This window comes from Saccostrea echinata, unplaced genomic scaffold (genome assembly GCF_033153115.1).
Source record: "Saccostrea echinata isolate AGI-Se365-2 ecotype Australia unplaced genomic scaffold, CSIRO_AGI_Sech_v1 ptg000004l, whole genome shotgun sequence".
Taxonomy (NCBI): Eukaryota; Metazoa; Mollusca; class Bivalvia; order Ostreida; family Ostreidae; genus Saccostrea; species Saccostrea echinata.
In genome coordinates this window covers 8,323,687-8,346,124 of record NW_026889753.1, presented here as the reverse complement: position 1 = coordinate 8,346,124, position 22,438 = coordinate 8,323,687, and the positions used below count along the sequence as shown (strand labels likewise).

The 22,438-nt window shown below is 32.8% G+C and overlaps 2 protein-coding genes across 2 annotated transcripts; both read left to right on the top strand.

Moving 5' to 3' along the window:
• Positions 1-413: 413 nt before the first annotated feature.
• LOC133179120 (cell division control protein 6 homolog) lies at positions 414-10,138 on the top strand. The gene is made up of 13 exons (XM_061313863.1): positions 414-543; positions 817-954; positions 1,182-1,280; positions 1,371-1,451; positions 2,050-2,151; positions 2,372-2,571; positions 2,833-2,996; positions 3,096-3,202; positions 3,635-3,774; positions 5,837-6,008; positions 6,344-6,546; positions 6,772-6,912; positions 8,783-10,138. Exons 1-13 carry the CDS (start codon positions 414-416, stop codon positions 8,870-8,872), a joined length of 1,767 nt encoding a protein of 588 aa, XP_061169847.1. The 3' UTR covers positions 8,873-10,138.
• A 1,293-nt stretch (positions 10,139-11,431) lies between these two features.
• On the top strand, positions 11,432-22,438 carry LOC133179119 (NEDD8-conjugating enzyme UBE2F-like). The gene is made up of 7 exons (XM_061313862.1): positions 11,432-11,506; positions 14,620-14,739; positions 15,245-15,408; positions 19,963-20,065; positions 20,290-20,348; positions 20,593-20,655; positions 20,895-22,438. Exons 2-7 carry the CDS (start codon positions 14,628-14,630, stop codon positions 20,946-20,948), a joined length of 555 nt encoding a protein of 184 aa, XP_061169846.1. The 5' UTR covers positions 11,432-11,506; positions 14,620-14,627; the 3' UTR covers positions 20,949-22,438.

Below are 22,438 nucleotides of genomic sequence, written 5' to 3'. Positions count from 1 at the left end.
CATTAAAAAAATTTAAGGGATTTGTGATAAACATATCAAACGTCAAGACAAATTCAACATTTTAATCTTCTTTTCGGAATCACAATGTTAGTTTAGCTCGGTTTGTAATTTTAGCTTTGACATGATTGGCGATTGGTCAATCCAACGTGACGTCACCCTGTGTTCGCGCCAACTTTGTCCCTTGTCAGCTTGGGTTTATTTACGTGGACAGGAAAACAGAGCCTACAGGTGATTCACAGCGTTGATCATTTTCTAATAATGTTGAATTAATTGTAGTGTTATTTTCCTATTTACATAATAGAAATTATTGCTAACTTTTTGTGAAGTTATTTGTTGAAAAGTCTTTAAAACTTTTGTTTACATTTTTTACCGCTTTAAATATTGGTGTGTAATATCTGTTTGAAAATGCAGACATGGAAACCCGAGTACAAAGAAAATTGGAATTTCAAGTGAAGAAGTCCACCAGGTCGACAAGGGCCAAACAGCGATCACAGAACAAAAGCAGATCGCAGACCGAGTCTCCTAGAAAAAGATACAGTGACGGTAAGTTCTTGATTTATACAAAGTAATGATAAATGAAATTACAAATACAGTGGTAAAATTTGATTTTTTTTTTTATAGTTTTACTCTACTGATCAGCACGAATCTGAATATCTTGTCCAAATTATATTTAATGTGGTCAGTTATCTTAGAACTCTTTTTTTTTTAATTTCTGTAGGTTTACTTAATGTTCATATCTTTCAAGATTTTAATGGATCGAATTACCATGTAAACAAAATCAGCAGGGTAATATTTATTTTTATTTTGGCATTTCAGATGAAAATGATGCTTCGCTAGCACTGAAATGTTCTCCAACAAAGAAGTCTAAGGAGAGTAAGGAGACCCTTAACAGATGTGGAGAAACACCGACTAGATCAAGTCTTAGGACAAAACTGTACCCAAAGCAGTTACCAGGTGAAAAAAGTACAATTTGTATACCATAGGAAAAAGATAACAATGACTTAAGATTTACATATATTATCAATAAGTAAAAGCACATGTAATTAAATTTAAAGTGAAAAAAATATTTAAAGAATTGGCATTAAAATTAACTTGTTTAACATCTTTCCCAAACATATTCTGGTATAGTTTCATATTCATTGTAAAATGTTCTCTATTGAGGATTTGATTTTTATGAGCAGACTCTGAAAATGTGCTCCAGCCTGAAACAACAGGAAAGCTTACAGATGGGATTCTTTCCTCTCCAGCCAAACAAAAAACTACCAAATCCACAACGTCAGGTGACATTCTCATATGTATTATCTATATTGTTCTTTATTTGATGATTGAAAAATTACTGTTTTACATGTAAAATGGTTTCAAAATTTCAGATGGATCAAAGGCGAAGTCTCCACTTGGAGCTAGCAAGGGTGCTGATAAAGAGAATACACCATTGAAGGCCAGATTACCAGGTATATAAAACGTAAACAGCTTAATCAAAAAACAAGTGTTAATAGCTGAAATATCTATTAATTGTGGTCCAAGTATACATTATGAAAAATTTTAAGTTTCAATTTTCAAGACAAGTGTAAGAACAGAGGAATTTTGGAAGGAAATGCTGTACATACATCAGGCAAATTTTCTTGTGAAACATTCCCAGAATTCCTTCGCTAGCAGGGTTCCATGCGAAATTATTACAAAACATACAAAAGACCAAGGATAAAAGGATAATTCTTCCTTTACCAAGAAATACCTTTACTTTTCTTTCTTTCCAGAGAGCTCAAAAGAAGCAAAAAATACTTGTATCTACTTTACAACGTATTTCATTAAATATTGAACAAGACCTGTAGTCTCGTTCAACCAGACGCTCGGCTGTCTCCGTAAATTCTGACGTCATATATAATATGTGACGTCACATTCTAGACTGTGTCTTGTGCGGTTTGAAGTTTGAACTTACAAGTGTAAGCGGTGTATAGGTTTCTGATGGTACAACTGCGCTCGCCCCAGCAGTCACACCGTAAAACATATTAGTTCTGTATAAATCATGACATAGTTATATTTTGTTTGTAGGTATATGTAGTGTAAAGCCTTTGTCATCACCAGCAAGAAAACAAATTTTACCAGAAGAGGAAAAATTATCATCCCCAGTACTTAAACTCCAACGTCCAAATGGTAAGGAAGTAAAAAAGTTTCCAAATAGTTTTTATTTTTGGACCAAAAAATAATAAATTATCAGTTTAATGCAAGATTAAAAATTTCATGAGGTGTGCTTATTAAACAACATATTGTGTACTGTCAAGAAAAATTTGTATTCGTAGTTCAGTATATGTTGTGTGAACCAATTGTAACTTCATAAGAAATACTGATGATATTATGCATTGATTTAACATAGGACAAGCCTATCATAAAGCCAAGCAGACATTTCACACAGCTAAACCTGACAGACTGGTCGGACGGGAGAGAGAGGTGGAAGAAATTAACAAGTTTGTCAAAAATCATGTGTCAAACAAAACCTCGGGCAGTCTTTATATTTCTGGAGCCCCGGGGACAGGCAAAACAGCATCACTGTCACACATTTTAGACAACATCAAAGTATGAACAAAAAAGTATTTATTGTATATATTCATAGTTTTCCACTGTTAGACAAGTGTAGATATAACAATCTTGATATTTTTACAAAATCATCTCTTCAAGTAACTGCTAATTGCAATATAAAATCTAGATATAGTGACTATTAGATGTAAAAATGTGTGTGTGTTGTTGGTTTACATTTATGTATGTTTTCCAGTAAAAATGCTGCCTCTTTTAAATCAACAGATTCTGAGAATGAACCGATAAATTGCAATTTTGTAGGCATCTCACAGCTGTAAGAGTCTGTACTTGAACTGCATGACATTAAAAGACTCGGCAACAGTTTATGGGAAGTTATACACAGACTTGACTGGGAAATCCCCACCATCAGCCAAGGACAGACTTAGAGCTGTGGAGAAATGTCTGACAACAACAGGACCCAGCATGTAAATAATATACATGTACATTGCATGAGTTAATCATGTATCAAAAGAGAACATCTGACATTTTGTTTGCTCATCATGGATTATGACATTGCTTTGTAGAATTATGGTTTTGGATGAAATCGATCAGCTGGACAGCAAAAACCAAGAAATCCTTTACACAATTTTTGAGTGGCCATCTTTACAGAAATCTCGACTTGTATTGATAGGTTAGTTATTTAAGGAGTTAGAAAAAAATCTGGCTTATCCCCCTTCCAGTAGAATAACATAATGCTAAAAATACTAGCACTACTTAAGAAAACATCAATGAAAGTTTTTCATGATTTGAGAAATAAACATCATTTATTTAGTAATAAAATTTATTAAATTAGTTCATGTAGAGGTTTGTTAATGTGCAAGATAAAGTATTTGAGCTAAAATTAATTTCTTTGCAACAATAAGGGCAATCAACATCTGTCTTCAAGCTGGAGCTATTTTGATTATTACTGTTTCCCTTTGAATGGTGTACATATAATTGTTTTGACTAAGAAGAGTTGTTGGGAAGTATAAAAAAATAATCATTAACATGCACATATATGTTGTTATTCTAATCATTGATATACACATGTCAAAATAAAATTCATTTTCTTGCTATTCTACAGGTATTGCCAATGCCTTGGATTTGACAGACAGGATTTTGCCACGTCTACAAGCCAGGCCAAACTGCAAACCACAGCTGCTTAATTTTGCTCCATACAGTAAGGAACAGATTGCAGCTATACTTCAAGACCGATTGCTCATGGTATGGTTCCAGAATACTAAATACAACTGGTTTGAAGCAATTTTTTTCTACCCATTGGGAATGGTTTGGGTACGGATTCAATTTGGAGAAATAATGTCAAAAGGGGAATTTTCTGTGATATCAACAAATGACATTTATTTTACATTTATTCTAACCTCATTAACTATCCGTCTATAAAAGGATAAACAACAGGTATTCATTGTTTTACATATTAATGTCTCTTGTTCTTCATTTTCATGCTTTCAAGTTGTCAATAATGTTAGACAGTAGGCTATCTGCAACATACATCCTGCCGTATTACAACTGATCTATACTTTTGATTTAAGCGGACGTGAAAAATATAGTTACTTTGTACTACATTTCATACAGAAAGAATAAAAATGTCATCACAGTCTTTTCCTCGACAGTTGATTTGGGAATTTTGAGTTTCAAAATTGGGAGAAACTAATTTGGCATTGAGAGTGGTACCATTTATCAGTACAAATTATATAAGGGAAAAAAGACTGCTGGAAGGAGGGGGAAGGGGCAGTAGGGAGGTCAAGGTTTTATGTAGGAAAGGAATATAAAGAATTACAGCAAAAAGATCTTTATTTCATTCACTTATAAATTTAAAGCTGGGGTTTCATACAAATGTAGATAACAAGATGCTTATCTAGATTGAGCATTTTGTCTCACAAACCTCTTGTTCAGATGAATTTTTCAATGTTAACTGCATGTGGCTTTCAGTTTTGTCACTCTATTCAATTACAATGTAAATGCAGAGGTGAATCTCCTTTTTTAAAACTCCTGAAAATGATACAGTACAATTCGCTTATTATCATAGTTTATTTGTCAGGCCAAAACTTTATAATAAGCGACTTTTATAATAACCATAGTCGGCTGAAATTCATGTCGGACGGCTGACGATATGATGTTTGTGTAAATTATTAGATGTATTATACATCTTACGTTACATATAATTTCGATTTTTTAGGTTTATTTGAAATACAAGTTAACTGACATATCATTTCACAATACTTACTTCCTGTTTCAACTTTTTATTATAAATAAATTCACTTAAATAAAGCTTAATACGCTTCAAACTCAATCTTCTAGATCCCTTGGCATCCATCTTGTTTATTTTGATCTACTTTCATTTTTAATTTATGGTCAATTCAAATTACCAATGTTTCGTTTCGTTTTTCATTTTTGTTTTGTTTTTTGTTTTGGTCACATATTAAATAAATTAACACAGCAACAAAGCATGCATTCAAATTGTTTCTTTTATTCATCCAAAGTAGACATTAAAAAAATTACCTATTTACACTTAATGTCGCCGTATAATTAAAATTAATTGATACACTGATGAGCATATGCATTCAAAGCCGCTTGGACAGACTGGTGAAAGAGTTAATTTCACTTAATTATTTCTTAATTAATCTGGTAGTTTTGTAAATGTAATTAACTATGAACATTGATCCAGGCACCAAGCGTAAGAAAGCTTGGGTTAATATTGACACTAAATTTAGTTTCAACACATTTGGTAAAACGTATTTATTACGAACGTAAAATTCAGGAATAACATAAGAAGAAAATAAGTTATGAAAAAAAAGAGTTCGTGTTATCCTGTCATGTACTTCATGAAATAAACAGACTCCCTGTCAATCGCTCAGGTAAGTGCACTGAAGTGTGACTAATCTCCCCAGTCTTTCACTATCGGCAAATTTCAAAGTGAAAATCAAGCCATTGTGAATAGACAAGCGACAGTGCATGAACCACAGGTGTAGATAGGTGTTATCTTTTGTTTTGTTGATTGTCCCAAGAGTGAAAAGGTGTGAAAAAAATATTACGGACGGACATTTTCTATTATAGTAAGCGAAGTGTATACTTTTACCTATGATAATAACAGACAAAATTTATAATGAATTATTAAGAAATGGTTTTGTGTTTCAGATATCTATGATAAAAAAAGTAGTATGATATAAAACCGGTATGATAAAAAACGAATTGTACTGTATTGGACTAATTAATCTACAATATTATTCATCGTTATATTTAGTTTGATTATTTCCCTTTCTTACAGCTTGAAAAAGATGGTGTGTCTGTAATGGAACCCAGTGCAGTGCAGTTTTGTGCCAGGAAGATATCGGCTGTGGCAGGAGACATGAGGAAAGCACTGGATGTATGTCGCCGTGCCATTGAAATGGTGGAGCATGAAGTTAAAGCGCAACAGGTCTTAAAAGTCTCTACAGCTGGTAAGTATTTAAAATGCAATGGAAGTCTTTCATTCTAACAAATTGCCTCAAAGTTAGGATAAAGGCTATAAATAATATTTTGAGAATAAAGTTTAAGTAATCAATAAAATGTTTCTCATCTTATTTTATAATTTAATGCTAAGAAAAAAAAAATCATTTACATACATTAAAGTAAGAATTTTTGATTTGCTTCTTTAAAGATGTCTGTTGTGAATGAGTGTTTTAGATTTTCGAATTTATACACAAGTAAAAATGAAAAAAAAATTCACTGAGCATAAGAATTTTATAAAATATTAAGTATGGGGTAAGAATTCAATCAATGAAAAATATTTTAGATTGTCCAAACAGTCCCACCAAAATCAACCCGCCAATTAAGAAAATAGGAGTCATGCAAATTTCCAAAGTGTTGTCAGAAGTGTACGGGTCTAGTTCGGCTTCAAACAGTCAAGAAAGCATTCCTCTTCAACAGAAACTGATTGTCTGCACACTGCTTCTTATGGTGAAACAGGGAAAACTAAAAGAAGTCACCATGGGCAAAGTAAGTGGAATGTTTTAATATTGAAAAAGAAAGGTTTTAATATTAAGTACATGTATGAATTCAACAGTCATAAATCACCAAGATTGAATTTCATGATAAAAAATAAACAATATATGCAGGATACATACATGTATTTATACTTTGCACAACTAGAAAGCTCATGTATGACTTTGGGTTCTTCTCTATGCAGAAAATATACACATTGTATATACATGTTTGTTTCAGTTACATGACACATATACTAAGATCTGTAAGAAAAGACAGATGGCAGCAGTGGATTACTCCGAGTACCAGGGGATTATCAGTCTACTGGAAACCAGGGGTATTACAGGGATCAAGAAAATAAAGGATGGGAGAATGGCAAAGGTATTCATCAGCAATCAACCTTTTATACAAAACAAATTCCTACGAAGGGTTGGTGATCTGTTTTATGTCTTTAAATCAACTCAGGGGTATGCAATTAAAAAAATTAAGTACTAGCCCACGGGCTAGTGGAAGCAATAAAGTTACTAGCCCCAAGTAAAAAGTTACTAGCCCAAATGTAGGGGGGGGGGGGGGTTAACAACTAATATTAAAAGGAAATAGTTTATTGTTGAAATAGTCAGGGTTAATAAATTTGATTATTTTTAATTCTCAGTAGTAAAATTAAATCATATATAAATTAATAATTATGATAGAAAATAAAAATAAATTCAAATAAATGATCTTATCTAAAATGAAATGACAATCATTTTTTCATTTTAAATCATTAAATACGCTGGAAATATATTTTATGTAAACCACATATCACTTATTTTCAGTTGATTGAGTGATCGTAAATAATTTATTGAGATATCTGCAGGTGTATTTACCATAAACAGAGGAATAGAGGAAATTCGGATTAGATAATAACGATCGTTTTTGGAAGTAAATTACTTCAGGTAGTACTGCAAAATGGATAAGATTATGGAGATTTACGAACAATAGGAACATGCTGCCAAAAATTGTTCATTGCTTGAGAATTTAATAGCAAAAAATGAGTGAAAATACCGATAGTGATTTTCGTGTATTACATTGGTAGTTTTAATTTTTACTAGCCCAAGGGGCTACCTCTGTGCACAAAACTACTAGCCCGACCCCAAAAAATGGTAGCCCCGGGCGTCGGGCGATGCTAATTGCTCACCCCTGCAACTTCTTATGTCAATAATTATGATATTATAATACAAGTCATAAAAGAAGATTACCCCCTTTGTATTTAAAAGGGATATAGATATGGTTTGAAATTTTATTTCCTTAAAAACTTGAGAATTTCATGACTTGCATGTTACAAGAGCATTTCAAACTGATACACTGTTGGCGTACTTTTTCCCCACGAATTAATTTCCACTTTTTACGCGGTCACAATTTTTCCATGGAAATTTGTCACAGCATATTTAAAATGCATTAAGGACATATAATAACTATCCAAGAAATCCATGTAATATTTTACACACAGATTATATAGAAATTGTCATTCTGTGGAATTAGACCCCATGGAAAAAAAAAGTACATGTACAGTATCTTAAAAGCATGTTCAGAAACTTCTTTTACCTGAAAATTAATGAAATTTAGAGAGAAGGTTCATTGATACTCTGATAAGAGAGATAACTCTAAATGACATAAATGTCTTTTATTCCTTTATACATTTGTCAAGTTGAAGTGTCTTTTTTTTTGGTCCAATTATTCCTCGCAGGCTATGCTGTAATTGTTTGTATTTTACTTGACAAATGTGTTTCTTTTGGAAATCATAAGAGTAAAGAAACATTTGAAATGAGTGAGCAGAGGGTTTATGAACCTTTAATTGTTTTACATCCTTTCATGTACTAAAATTTATCCTTAATACATGTATTTAAGAAAATTTGGAATTCTGTAGGGTATTAATAAAGATTTGAAAATCATAATCATGTTAAGTAGAAATAGAGACAGAAATGTAAAAAAGGGAAAATTGTCAGTTCCTGTTGAGTGATTTGTGCAGTGCTGGCAAATCAAACACACCCGTAAAACGTTAAGATAAACAATAATACAGCTCAAGCCTAACATTTGATGGAAATTTTATTTTGGATCCATACACTGTTGTTTATTCATACACTTTACATTCTTCGTCTCTAATGCCACTGTTGATACATTGTACAGGTATGTTGTTTCATAGCTACAACAATATGAGTATGGCTTTATCATACAATTAACCGTTTTGAAATCAGTCATTTTACTTTTGAAGGTGGCACTCAAGCTGGATGAAAAAGAACTTGAACACACTCTTCAAGACAAGGTTTTGATGTCCTCAATTCTACAAGATGGTCTACCGTAGATTCATTGATAGTAATAACCCTTCTCCGTACAATGTTTCATGTATTTGGTTTTACACAATGGCTTTTATTGATATGTCATGAAGAACAGACATCCCTGACTACAGACAGGGAATAAATAATTATATTGAATGTGAATTAAATGTAATATATTAGATCTTTGTAATTTTTAAACTATTTCTTAATTTTTATTTTTGGCAATTCCTTATTTTAAGAATGAGAAACTTGTTGTCTTATTTTGATTTTACCTCACTTAATTATTTTGAATGTTTGATTATAAAAGTTTTTATTTAGTATAAAATATTGTGTGTTTTGCGAAGTTTTTACAACTGATCATGAATGAATATAAAATTGATGCTATGGATAGTATACAGTGTGGAAGATATGTTTTGCCTGTATTTATATGGTATGTTGAAATATTCAAACAAAATTTAGGAAGTATTGTAATTTATAGCGTGGAATATCTGTTGCTTTGTGAATGTGTATTTATTTTTCAAGAGTTCCAGTGGAAATTGTTAGAAATAAGCATTGTAAGTCACATTTATTTCACATGACTATGTTGGATAAAAGTATACTAGGATTATTGGAGATTATTTGCCTTTTCCTTCAGAATTGCAAGAATAATTTTTTTTTTTTACTATTAGATGCTAATAAAAAACAAAGGGTTGGAAGGAAGGGTTTTTTTTTAACATACAGGAATCACTTTGAAATACTATGAAATCACTAATTTTCATGGGGGTTTAATTTTTGTTGTTTTCGAGGTTTGGAGAGACCCATGAATTTAAGACCACCAGGAAATGTAAAATTTCATATGCCTTACTACTAAACATTCTCCAACCACAAAATCAAATCCCTACAAATGAAATTTTTTCCTCAAACCGCGAATGATTTTACAGTACATATTTTTAAAAACAGTTTGAAGCTCTTAAAAAAAAAAAAATACATATTTTTCTTGCATTCTACCCAGAGCTTTCAAATAAATGGCCTCTATAAAGTGACATTACAAACTATAAACCATTAGTCTTCATAGAACTGTACAGACCTGCAATTTCAGATTTAATTAACAACCACAAAAAGGGAGGGGTACATGTAGGTGCATGAAATTGTCAGTTACGTTTATATCGGCATGTATATAAATAAATCAACATAATTTATATCACTATATGTGTATACAATATTTATTTGAGATTATTTTGTAAAAGATTTTTGAATAATTCATTTTGAATACATGTATCTGATTTTGATTTATAATAAAATGTTGAGTTGAATGCTTGTTTCAGATATTGAAATTCTTGTTAGAGGAAGGACAGTATAATATACTGATATATTATAACTTCATATTTATCACTTCTTTGTAAGAACCACTTGGAATGTTCTCAAAATGGCTATACATGTAGCATCCCTGGATAAAAGAAAATGTAATAACTTTTTGAAGTTGTCGCTACATGCATTTGTTGTTTGCAACCTTTAAATGAATAGGAAATGAATTTTGCATTCATTTCTTGGGGCAAGGATTATATTTAATCTTTACATCAAATTCCAACTTCTCTTGTCTAAAGCATAACTTTGGGAGGTATACAAGGTATGATTTGTCAGGTTAAAAAAGATAATTGAAGTGAGACTGAAGTTCTATTGAACTGCAGGAAAAAACATGACCACGCATCTAATAATTAATGTGATCCAAAAATTTTAAAGAAGACGGGCGAACAAGATATGCAAAATGCCTATACCTTCAAATTCAGTTTGTAAACAAAGTACAGTAAAACGTGCTTATAACGAAGTGAGTTTCATTTCCTGTGGCTTTAAAATATATTGTGAACTTAGTGGATAAAATGAATTATGTTTAAAACGAAACAAAATTGTCTGTCCCTGGCACTTTGTTATAAGTGTGTTTTACTGTATTTAGAGCAAAGTTCTAATTATTGAAAGGTATGAGATAATGTCAAACAAAACTCTGTGAAAAAAAATTGCAAAAAAAGTTGTTCTATGCAATGTAAAAAAGAAGATGATTTTATAGAAAATAACAGTTAGTGACATATAAATCTTGTCTGTGATATGACCCTTGATGAAAGACCTAAATATTTCTCAGAAAGATGCACAGTTTGTGTCAAAAAAGCATTTTTTTTTTAGGTTAGTAGGTCCTTGCTTCATATTTTTTGATAAGCAAAATATGTACCGGTATATTTTTTGAAGAAATGGAGTGAAGATCCACTTATATAGAAAACTGTGTTTTGGTATAAAGAAATGATAAATTTTGTCCTCTTTGGTGTATGCTTGCTAATAATGCAGTTTCTGGTCTTTCTTACAGAGGACAAATTGAGGATATTTTAAGATATGAGTAAAAGGAGGGGCACCTTATTGGATCCCAGGATTTTGCATTGCACCCTCTCAAGATTGCTTCATGCCAAATCCTGGACCCGCCACTAACTCACATAAGTATCATTGAACACAAGGGTCTTGTCATCCTCAGGACTGGCAATGAAAGAGCACCGTTCAAAAATTAGAAAATAAAAACTCTTTGACGTTTATATATTTTAAAAAGATCGGGATCGACATACAGTAAATTTTCAGAAAAAAGAAATAACAACTCGAACAGACTCGGAACACAAGAACTTACTTATGTTGAAGATCGGAGGGTAATTATGGTTTTACTGGCAGAATCACTGCATTGTTTTACTCAATTCGATGTTCCAGAAATTTACTGTTTGTTTAAACTAATTAAAGTGTTGTACATTCAAGTACTTCAATCTCGTTTTCAAGGATGTAAACAATCACTAATTCATCTAATTGACCCTGTGCTCTGGGGGAAAAAATGAATAAAATTTAAAATATTGCTTCAGATTTTACAATGTCGAATGTAATGGGACATTTCTTGAGTAAATGTGATTATTTATGTATAAGAACTTGATACGTAACACTTCCGAGTTCGGCGATAAAGAGGGTTCATTTTAGCAATATGTACAGAACACACATAAGTTTTCTTCACGTGTACTCTGGTGAGATACCAAGATACTGATACAACAGCTGAATCTGATAATTATAAAACTATATTGTAAACGTTTACCATGAACCAGGGCTTTCAGTAAGGGGTGGCAGGGGGCAATTTAACACTGTTTCAATGATTGGAATTCGCTGCTTCAAATTTCATAGTTTGCAAAGTAAACTTTTGGAAATAATTTTGAATAACCTCTTCAAAATTATTGAAAGCCTCACATGAACACTGTTGGAACATCGTTGTTTGAGTATTACTAAGGTAGGTATCATATTAGGCGGATCTAGGAATCTGAACAGTCTAGACGAACTCCAAAAACAGCGTTTCCGGAAGTGAGAAATTGAGACTGAAAAAGACTCCGAAAAAAGAGTCCGCGCATGTGCACCCACGCAAAAAATGGCAATTTTTCGGCAAAAATGATGGGTCTACAAAAACTGTCCGTGCAAAGTTTTGGAAAGTATGGCAATTATGACAGTATTCAGAAATGCTAAATAAAAGACTTCGGGAGGGATCATATTTGTCAGATTTTTTATTTTATTTGCAAAAAAGGAGATATTTACTTTCAAAGTTGACGTTTGAAGTGAGATCAATTACATAGAAAATGATACGTTTGAGAAGTAAATGTGCATAATAAAAGGGAAATATAATCAAAATGGGACAATATATATTGTAACTGTTAAAAACGAGACTGAATTTTACACATAAATTAGCATTCCGGTTTTTTATTTGTGTACGACATCTGAATTGAACACGTAAGTTATTACCATCGTTATTTACCGATTTTTTATCACATACGAACAGATATTATTGTGAAAACATTTTTAAAACTATAATCTATCAACATGAAGACTTTAAAAACCACTCTTTTAGAAATTAAGGTCACAAATGTCTTCTAAAAATGAACCTGTGAATATCTCTGCTCCGTGGTGAAAAATACGCATTTTCTGATTAAAATAAACACAAGCTGGGTGTCTTCAAAAACAAATAAAAGCACCTTTATTTTAGGAACGACATAAAATTTAAATCAAGGAGACAATAAATCAAATAATAAAATAATTCTTACTGGCAGCACTGAATTTGATGTCGTATATCCAATTTACCATTATGCAAGAGTTTGAAGCGATAAATAAGTCAGTATCCACAAAATAATTTAATAAATGTAATTATCCATTCAACAAAAATTAAAATAAAGTCACAATGCACTAAATACAGCCATTATGCAGACGTATATCTGGAGGAAGCGAACGACAATCCATCGTTTGTTTACATCGGACGCCATTTTGCCACAATGCATGATGGAGCCAAAGACTTCGTTTTCAGAGTTCACGCCGTTTTTGGAGTTCGTCTAGACTGGTGAAAGGAGGGGTCCTCCACATGATTGTTTAGGCAGTTTTCACAACCAACATCCAGAGCCCATTTACACCCCCTTTGCTTTGTTATAACATGGAGACCTGGAGACAGTTTTAAGACTTCATTTCATTAATATTTTAAGAACATTGTTCTAGACTTGTTTAACTCACCTGAGATGAAGGCTCAAGTGAGCTTTTCTGATCAAAATTTGTCTGTTGTTTGTCGTAGTTGTCGTAAACTTTTTACAATTTCATCTTCTTCTCCAGAACAACTGGGCCAATTTCAACCAAACTTTGTACAGAGTATCCTTGGGTAAAGGGAATCCAAGTTTGTTCATATGAAGGGCCACATCCTTTTCCAAAGAGAGATAGTTAAGAAAAAGTAAAAATTGGGTGGTGTCATTTAAAAATCTTCTCAAGAACTTCTGGGCCAGAATTAGTGAAACTTATGTGAAAGCTTCTTAATAAAGTGTAGATTCAAGTTTGTTCAAATTATGACCCGGGGGTAGGGTGGGGCTGCTATGGGCAGTCCAAGTTTTACATGGCTATCTAGGAAAAATCTTTTAAAATCTTTTCTCAAGAACAGAAAAGCCATGATCAGTCATATTTATATGGAAAGGATCCCCAGGTTGATTCAAATTTGTTCAAATCCTGACCCCTGGGGCAGGATGGGGCCACATTGAGCAATCAAAGTTTTACATAGGAAAAATCTTTAGAATTCTTCTCTTCAAGATTAAAATTCTTCTCTTTTTTTAGGAAAGCCATTTTAAGTCATATTTATATTGAAGCATCCACAAGTAGTGTATATTCAAGTTTGTTCAAATCATGACCCCGTGGGGCACTATGATCGTTCATGACTCTTGGGGGTAGGTTAGGGCGACAAAATTTTACATATGAATATACAGTCAAACCTCGTTATCTCGAACTTCAAGGGACCAAGAAAATACGTCGAGATATCCGAGGATTCGAGATATCCAGGGTAAAAAACTTAAGAAATAAGTGCTTGGGACTTCAAAATCACTTCGACATATCCATGGTATTTGAGATATCAGTGTTCGAGATACCGAAGTTCAACTGTATAAGAAAGAGAATCTACTGATGAAGAACAAGAAGGGCCATAGTTTTTCAAGTGAGCATTGTGGTCCATGGGCCTCTTGTTTATATATATATATATATATATATATATATATATATATATATATATATATATATATATATATATATATATATATATATATATATAAAATATGTATATAGATAGATAGATATAATTGATCTGGATCATTGCCAGTTTATATTATATATTTTGCTGTATTTTAATGATGGTATAATTTATCCATTAATATTATTTTATTATGATCACTTCTTACCATTGAAACTTGTAACAAGATTTGAACATTATTTCCAGATAAAATCATGATCACTCTCTCCAAGAAGCTTAAACAACCTTCAGAATCCCCTAGAAACAAGATTGTTCAAGATGACGTCACAAAGAGAATTTCAATTCGGGATAAACTTTTAGTTAAAGGTAGTGTTGAATTTGAATTTAAAACATTTTACAAATGTTCACATTAAATGACCTGTAGAAAGATTCATATTTTCGTCCTCTTGGTTCCTGATTGGCAGAGATTAATGTGCAGTTAACTTTTGTATCTCAAACATTGATATTTCAAATAGCATGAATATGTCAAGGTGGAATCTCTAACCACTCTTTCTCTTGAAATTTTAACCTCTCTCTTTTCAACAGCGGCAATGTTATAAACCGTATATAAAGAACCTGTTCATATAGCTAATGGTGACTTCCGTAGGACAGCCTCAGTGTAACCATTTTCTTACATTGCAGTGGTCCTTCAGGAAATCACCCTTGGCCGTATAAAATCCGGAATTTTATATACATTTTATTAGGTTATAGGCTGGATGTCAAAAGGATATCTTGAAGCTTATTCCTGGTCCCATCTAGTTTGAAATAATGAGGTCTTACTGTACATTGTGTTTTTAGTACCAGCATGTCATTTTTCCCTTATTTCTTGCAGAGGTTCAGGAGATGGAGGAGAACTTACCCAAAACATGCACGGTGCATTTTGATGATCCAAATAAATTACACATCTTCACATTGACCATTGTACCAGATGAAGGTTTTTGGAAGAGTGGGAAATTTAAATTCACTCTTGATATACCTGAAGAATATAATATTGTAGTAAGCAGTTTCACTTAAAGTTATTTGTAATGATTAAATCACTTTTGGTTTTTCACAAGAATTGGATTTTATTAGGTCACCTGAGTCATTCAGGTGACCTATTGCTATCCGTTTTTGTCCGACGTCGTGCGATGTGCGTTAACATTTGAACATTTTTAGCTTCTTCTCTGAAGCCACTCAACCAATTTCAACTAAATTTGGCATATAGCATCTATGGGTGAAAGGGAACAAAAATTGTGAATTTCATGGTCCCTGCCCCCCTGGGGCCTGAGGGGTGGGGCTAAAACCACCAAAATTAATGCAATCTTTAAAAATCTTCTTCTTTACTCCTGGACATCAAGCAGTCAAACTGTTGGCATCATTGTAATAAGCATGAAGTCCTCTACCAAAATTGTGAAATTCATGGCCCCAGGGTCAGGGGTTCTGGTGCTAGGGCGGGGCTATATAGATCATATAGTGAAAGTGCATTATTTCTTTGAAAATCTTCTTCTCTGCTCCTGGGTATTAAATAAACTAACTAAGTATATAGTAATGATGAGTAAGAGTACCTCTTCCAAAATTGTGAAATTCATAGCCCCAGGGGCAGGGGTTCTGGTGTTAGGGTGGGGCTCTATTGATTATATAGTGAAAATGCATTAATTCTTTGAAAATCTTCTTCTCTGCTCCTGGGTATTAAATAAACTAACTAAGTACATAGTTAGGATGAGCAAGAGTGCCTCTTCCAAAATTGTGAATTTCATGGCCCCTGGGTCAGGGATTCTGGTGTTAGGGCGGGACTCTATTGATTATATAGTGAAAATACATTAATCCTTTGAAATCTTCTTCTCTGCTCCTGGGTATTAAATTCAGTAACTAAGTACATAGTTATGATGAGCAAGAGTGCCTCTTTCAAAATTGTGAATTTCATGGCCCCTGGGTCAGGGGTTCTGGTGTTAGGGTGGGGCTCTATTGATTATATAGTGAAAATGCATTAATTCTTTGAAAATCTTCTTCTCTACTCCTGGGTATTATTGAAACACATTAAATACATAGATATGATAATCAAGGATGCCTCTTTCAAAATTGTGAAATTCGTGGCCCCTGGATCAGGGGTTCTGGTGTTAGGGCAGGGCTCTATTGATTATAAAGTGAAAATGTTTTAATTCTTTAAAAATCTTTTTCTCTGCACCTGGGTGTTATTTAAACAAACTAAGTACATTGTTATGGTAAGCAAGGATGCCTCTTCCAAAATTGTGAAATTCATGGCCCCGGGGACAGGAGTTCTGGTGCTAGGGCGGGGCTATATAGATCCTATAGTGAAGGTGAATTATTTCTTTGAAAATCTTCTTCTCTGCCCCTGGGTATTGCTTAAACAGACTAAAGTACATTGTTATGATACACAAGGATGCCTCTTCCAAAATTATCAATTTTATGACCCCAGGTTTAAGGGTTTTGGTGAGAGGGGGGGGGGGGGGGCTTCTATTGATTATAAAGTGAAAAAGCAAAATTTCTTTGAAAATATTCTTTTCTTCTTCTGGTTAAAAAAGCAAAGAAGCTAAGTGTATAGTTATGATGAGCAAGTGTGCTTCTTCCAGAGTAGTGAATTTCATGACCCCTGGGTCAGATGTGCTGGTGTGCGGGTGGGGCTCTTGATAATGTAGTGAAAATGCATTAATTCTATGAAATAATCCTGTTTGCTCCTTAGTGTTAAGCAGATAAACAAAGTGATGATGAGCAAACATATGGTCCCAGGGTCAGAAGCTCTGGTGTTTTGGGGGTTGGGGGTTGGGGGTTGGGGGCTCTATTGATAATATAGTGAATCTGTAGTAAAAATGCATTATTTATTTAAAAATCTTCTCCGCACCTGGGCATATCTGAGGCAAACAGAGTAAAAGTTTTTATAAGGAAGGGAATTTTTACCAGATTTTTAAACATCTGGATCATTTGGTCAAGTGTTCTGGTCCTGGCCAGGGCTCTATTAGTTTGTATTCTTCTGAGAGGAGTTATTCCCCTTTGCCATTTACTTGTGATAATTTATCACTGTAAATAATGTACTTGAAAGGTAAATAGAATAAGAGAATCATGCAAAAACTTTTATTGTATAATACAAAAAGTACTTTCATAGTTTTAATGATCAGATAGTCTTGTAAGTATTAGATAAATAAAAATGAGACAAAAATAACTTGTCTTATTAAATATTCATCAAAGACCAAGAGATGCTAATGTAAGAGATTTCAACAAAGGATTAAAATAGTACAGAAGCATTGATAATTTGTTAATATACTGTATAGTGATAGTGATAAATTGGGAACAGATTAGAACCTAATTTATGAACTGTTAATGAATATTAAGACCAGTTATTTTGTTGATCATGACCACCCTATTTTTCTTGCTTTTGGGCAACAAAGCTTCACCTTTCAGTTCATTTTACACTCTATGCATCCTTGAAATTGTTGTATCATACTCAGGTGACCGTTAAGGCCCTTGGGCCTCTTGTTTTGTAATATATTTATTTCAAGTTTTTGAGGCATATAGGGTTTATCAAAGCCATAGAATACCTGGATATATCTTCTTTGCTAAAAATTCTATTATTTTTACCCAGACACTTTAGGATTATTGGCAACAAACCTAGTACTGGCTACAGACTAAGTCTAGATATCCTTAGACTATTAGACACACATATGTATGTTCCTCAATCCTCCATGTTATACAATACCACAAGGAAGCTAGGTTATTGAAAATTCTCTCTTATCAATGTTCATAAGGGCAGGAAATAATATTAACATTGAATAAGCTTGTTAATTTTTTAAGTAAATACTAAGTTTTCCATGTAACTGTGATTTATGTCCTCTTTAGCATACAAATCTGTTAAGAATTTGGACAATAGTGAATTTAAAATTTCTCCAAACATTTGTATCAGATAATGGGTAATAAGCAGTGAAACCTTGATATCCTTGAGATGTCTATTTTATGTTCACATATTAGGTACATGTAGTTATGTTTGTGTTGCTTTGAATATAAAGATCTGTATTTTCAGCTAAATTTCTGGAAACAAGAGTTGTTGACAATTAATTTTTATGTCTCCCCTTCAAGGGGAGACATATTGTTTTTGTCGATTTTCTTCTTCTTCTTCATCATCATCCAAATTTTGTCCAGGCCGTAACTTAAATACCCTTTGACATTAAGACTTCAAACTTGGAACATAGATAGATTACATTGAGAAGGAGTGCACGCCACCAACATTTTTGACCTTGACCTATTTATAAGGTCAAGGTCAATCTTTTACATCAAAATAGAGTTCAGCCCATAACTTGAGATCCCTTTGATATTAGGACTTCAAACTTGTAACATAGGAAGAAGACCTTGAGGCAAAATGCACTGCATTAGAATTTTGACCTTGACCCCTTTCTGCCCTCAAGGTCAAATAGGGAAAAAACATGATCTGACCATAACTTGGGAACCTTTTGACATTAAGACTTCAAACTTGGAACATGCAGAGGTGGTATAAAGGAGGGATGCATGCCACCAAAATTTTTGACCTTGATTCAATTATTATAAGGTCAAGGTCAATCTTTTATCTTTACATCAAAATAGAGTCCAAGCCATAGCTTGAGTACCCTTTGATATTAGAACTTCAAACTTGTAACAGAGAAAGAAGACATTGATACAAGATGCAACACACCAAAATTTTTTTACCTTGACCTCTTTTCTTCCTCAAGGTCAAATAGGGAAAAAACTTGATTAGACCATTACTTAAGAATCCTTTGTTATAAAGACTACAGACATGGAACATGCAGAAGTGGTATGAAGGAGGGATGCATGCCACCAAAATTTTTTGACCTTGATCCAATTATTATAATGTCAAGGTCAATCTTTTACATCAAAATAGAGTCCAGGCCTTAGCTTGAGTACCCTTTGATATTAGGACTTCAAACTTGTAACATCGAAAGAAGACATTGTTACAAGATGCAACGCTTCAAAATTTTGACCTTGACCCCTTTCTTCAAGGTCAAATAGAGAAAACATGACTATACCATAACTTGAGAACTTGGAGAGGTGGTATAGAGGAAGGGTGAATGCCAACATTTTTTTCACCTTGACCTATTAATAAAGTCAAGGTCAATCGTTTACATGAAAATATAGTCTAGGTCATAACTTGAGAACTTTTTGACATTAGGATTTCAAACTTGGAACAAGGAAAGACAACATTGAGACTAAATGCACTGCATCAAAATATTTGACCTTGACCACTTTCTTCAAGGTCAAATTAAGAAAAACACGACCAGACCATTACTTGAGATCCGTTTGACATGAAGACTTGTAATTTTTTACACAGAATTTGAGTTGAGATGCACTGCATTATTATTTTTGACCCTGATCATATATATGCACTCGTTAATGCTGGTAAAGAAGGGGAGACATGTGTTTGTAAAAAAAAAAAATAATACCCACTAGTTCTCCTGAAGTTGTAAACTTAGAATAATTAGGATTTCAGAATTAATGGATTTTTTCACTACAGACAGACTTTCATTAGGCTCTGTACATGTATAGATATTGTTCTTCTTCCCTTTTTAGCCCCCTCAGGTTGTATGTAACACGAGGATATGGCACCCAAACATCAACGAAGATGGAGAAGTTTGTTTAAGTCTGTTACGTCAAAGTTCTTATGATAGCCTGGGTATGTGATGAATAATGTGCAAATCTTAACTGTATATTTATGTGTGTTTATCTGTAGTTGAAAATTTTATTTTCTGCAATTTATGGTACATGTATATATCCTCAATCCCCCCCCCCCCAACACACACACACACCCTTGTTTGTTTTAAAGCTGAAACATTTTCTCAAAATTATAGTTTTTTCTAGACTAACACATGATTTACTGTGTGAGCATTTCTAATGCAGGCTGGGCACCAACTAGAAGATTGAAAGACGTAGTTTGGGGATTAAATTCATTATTTTCAGTAAGTATATAGTAAAACTTGATGCTGCAGAACCCAGCTGCACTCATTCTCCTGGTGCAATATTACTGATGAGGATGGTTAAGAAAGACAATATTACATTTTGGAGTCACTCTTCGAGAATGCTAGTTTTCTACTTGTTCAGAAGAGAGATTAAATTGCATAACTTATTCATAGGATTATGCAAATTTACACGTAAATTTTGGAGATTGTTATGATATATGTATGCCTTTGTTTAATGTTTCAGGATTTATTGAACTTTGATGATCCTTTAAATGTTGATGCTGCAGATCATTACTCTAGAAACAAGGTACATCATGGTTGTTCAATAAAATGAGATTAAAAAATGCAGAGAGACTAAAAAAGCAACCAAAGTTAAAAATAAAAATATTCTGTAAAATAATTTTTTTTTATTATTATTTATTTTTAGCTTTTAATGATGATTACAAAGAATAAATATTATTATATGGATCAGTGAAAGAACATTATTTCTTCATTTTGAATGGTTTTGAAATATGTGTGGTACAGAACTTTTTTGTAACTTTGCAGGAGTCATTCAAAGCAAAAGTGAGAGACTATATACAGATGTATGCATCAAGGTGATAACGATTGACCTTTAATTAACCTCTCTAATGTGCCACCAGTGTGACTTCTTCATAAAGTTTACAGCAGTTAGCATTATAAGGGAATATTACGGCTGAGTTGACAGGCTTTTTTCTGGGAAAGGACAACAATGGGATTATATTTGCTGAGTGAAGTGTTTTATCATGTTTACAAATTAGGCCTTTGTTCATCAGCTCCTACTATATCTAAAATAAAGTAGAAAAAAATTAATTATTGTACATTATATTTAAAATTTCTATTCAGTTTTTATTATTATATGTTTATTGCTTTGATTCACTATATCAAAATATTCTGGGTGATTTTTTCAGGGTAGTGAACAATGCAGGTTCATCAATAATTTATTTGATGTACAGTGCTTACACGTACATTGCCTTCATTTTCAAATACTAAAAGGTTTTCAACTATCTATAGTAAAAGCCTGTTTGAAAATGCACACAAATGTGTTGAAAGTTGTACACAAATCCTTTTCTTTGTTTGAAATCTTGTGATTTAGAGTATGGTGCTACTCATATAACAGATTGTTACTGACATTTTACTTTAGTAAGCTACATTTGTTTAAGAACATGCAAAGCATTAACTAGTAAATCCTATTTACATGTATTACCATTTTATGCTGTGTATTATTATTATTTTGATATATGTGGAATTTAGTGTAATTTCAAGCTTTACAAAGTGAAGAGTTATGACAAAATATTCTTGTATACTGGGCTTAAAGCAAGCAGTCCTTGAAATTATTTAACTACAAAGCTATCTGATAGTTTTAAATTTTGAATGAAAAAATAACACCCGATATTTAAGTCAAAACATTAGGTAAATAAATTCATGAAAATTAAGTAAGGATAAAAGGGCTGTTGTTAAATATTTTGCAGTTTTGTTGAATACAATGACAATACACAATGTCTACAGTACTTGTATACATTTGTTTAACATAATTTTGTGAGAATATCTCTTTAGTGATTGTCTACAGAAAAGGCATTGTTTGTATGGTCGTATGAAATTTTCAATGACTGCACATGAAAATATAAAGTTCAATGTACTGTATAATTTCCAGAAAGTGATATTTTGTGTTTCCAGCTGTGCTACACAGTTGAGGTGATGGTTGAATCCTGCATAATTACAGGAAAAGGTTGATGCTTACTGTAAATTTAACTACATGTATGTAAACCTGTTCTTTAGATAGTGCATGCACATGTGTGCGTGTATTTAATAATGTCAACAGTTGTGCATGCTTTCAAATTAAGTCTGAAGTCAGTGAGGAGTGCATTTTATTCTTTATCTCCTCCACCCTTTTTTATCCATTGTCATATATGCTGTTTGTCATTATGACCTGCATAGAATACTGGAAACAGATTTCCTAACAGTTTTGGTTAGTAAGTGTTGGAAACAGGCAAAGCCTTTCATGTAATAAGATTTGTTATTTTTACCCTTTAATAAAATACTACTAATAAAATATGGATATTTGAATGTGA

Bases quoted from the DNA above. Each gene is read 5' to 3' on its own strand.
- LOC133179120 (XM_061313863.1), top strand. From the start codon at position 414: ATGGAAACCCGAGTACAAAGAAAATTGGAATTTCAAGTGAAGAAGTCC. The intron at 2,152-2,371 runs GTAAGGAAGTAA...GATTTAACATAG, and splicing joins TAAACTCCAACGTCCAAATG to GACAAGCCTATCATAAAGCC. The intron at 6,913-8,782 runs GTATTCATCAGC...TTACTTTTGAAG, and splicing joins AGGATGGGAGAATGGCAAAG to GTGGCACTCAAGCTGGATGA.
- LOC133179119 (XM_061313862.1), top strand. From the start codon at position 14,628: ATGATCACTCTCTCCAAGAAGCTTAAACAACCTTCAGAATCCCCTAGA. The intron at 15,409-19,962 runs GTAAGCAGTTTC...TTCCCTTTTTAG, and splicing joins CTGAAGAATATAATATTGTA to CCCCCTCAGGTTGTATGTAA. The intron at 20,656-20,894 runs GTACATCATGGT...GTAACTTTGCAG, and splicing joins ATCATTACTCTAGAAACAAG to GAGTCATTCAAAGCAAAAGT.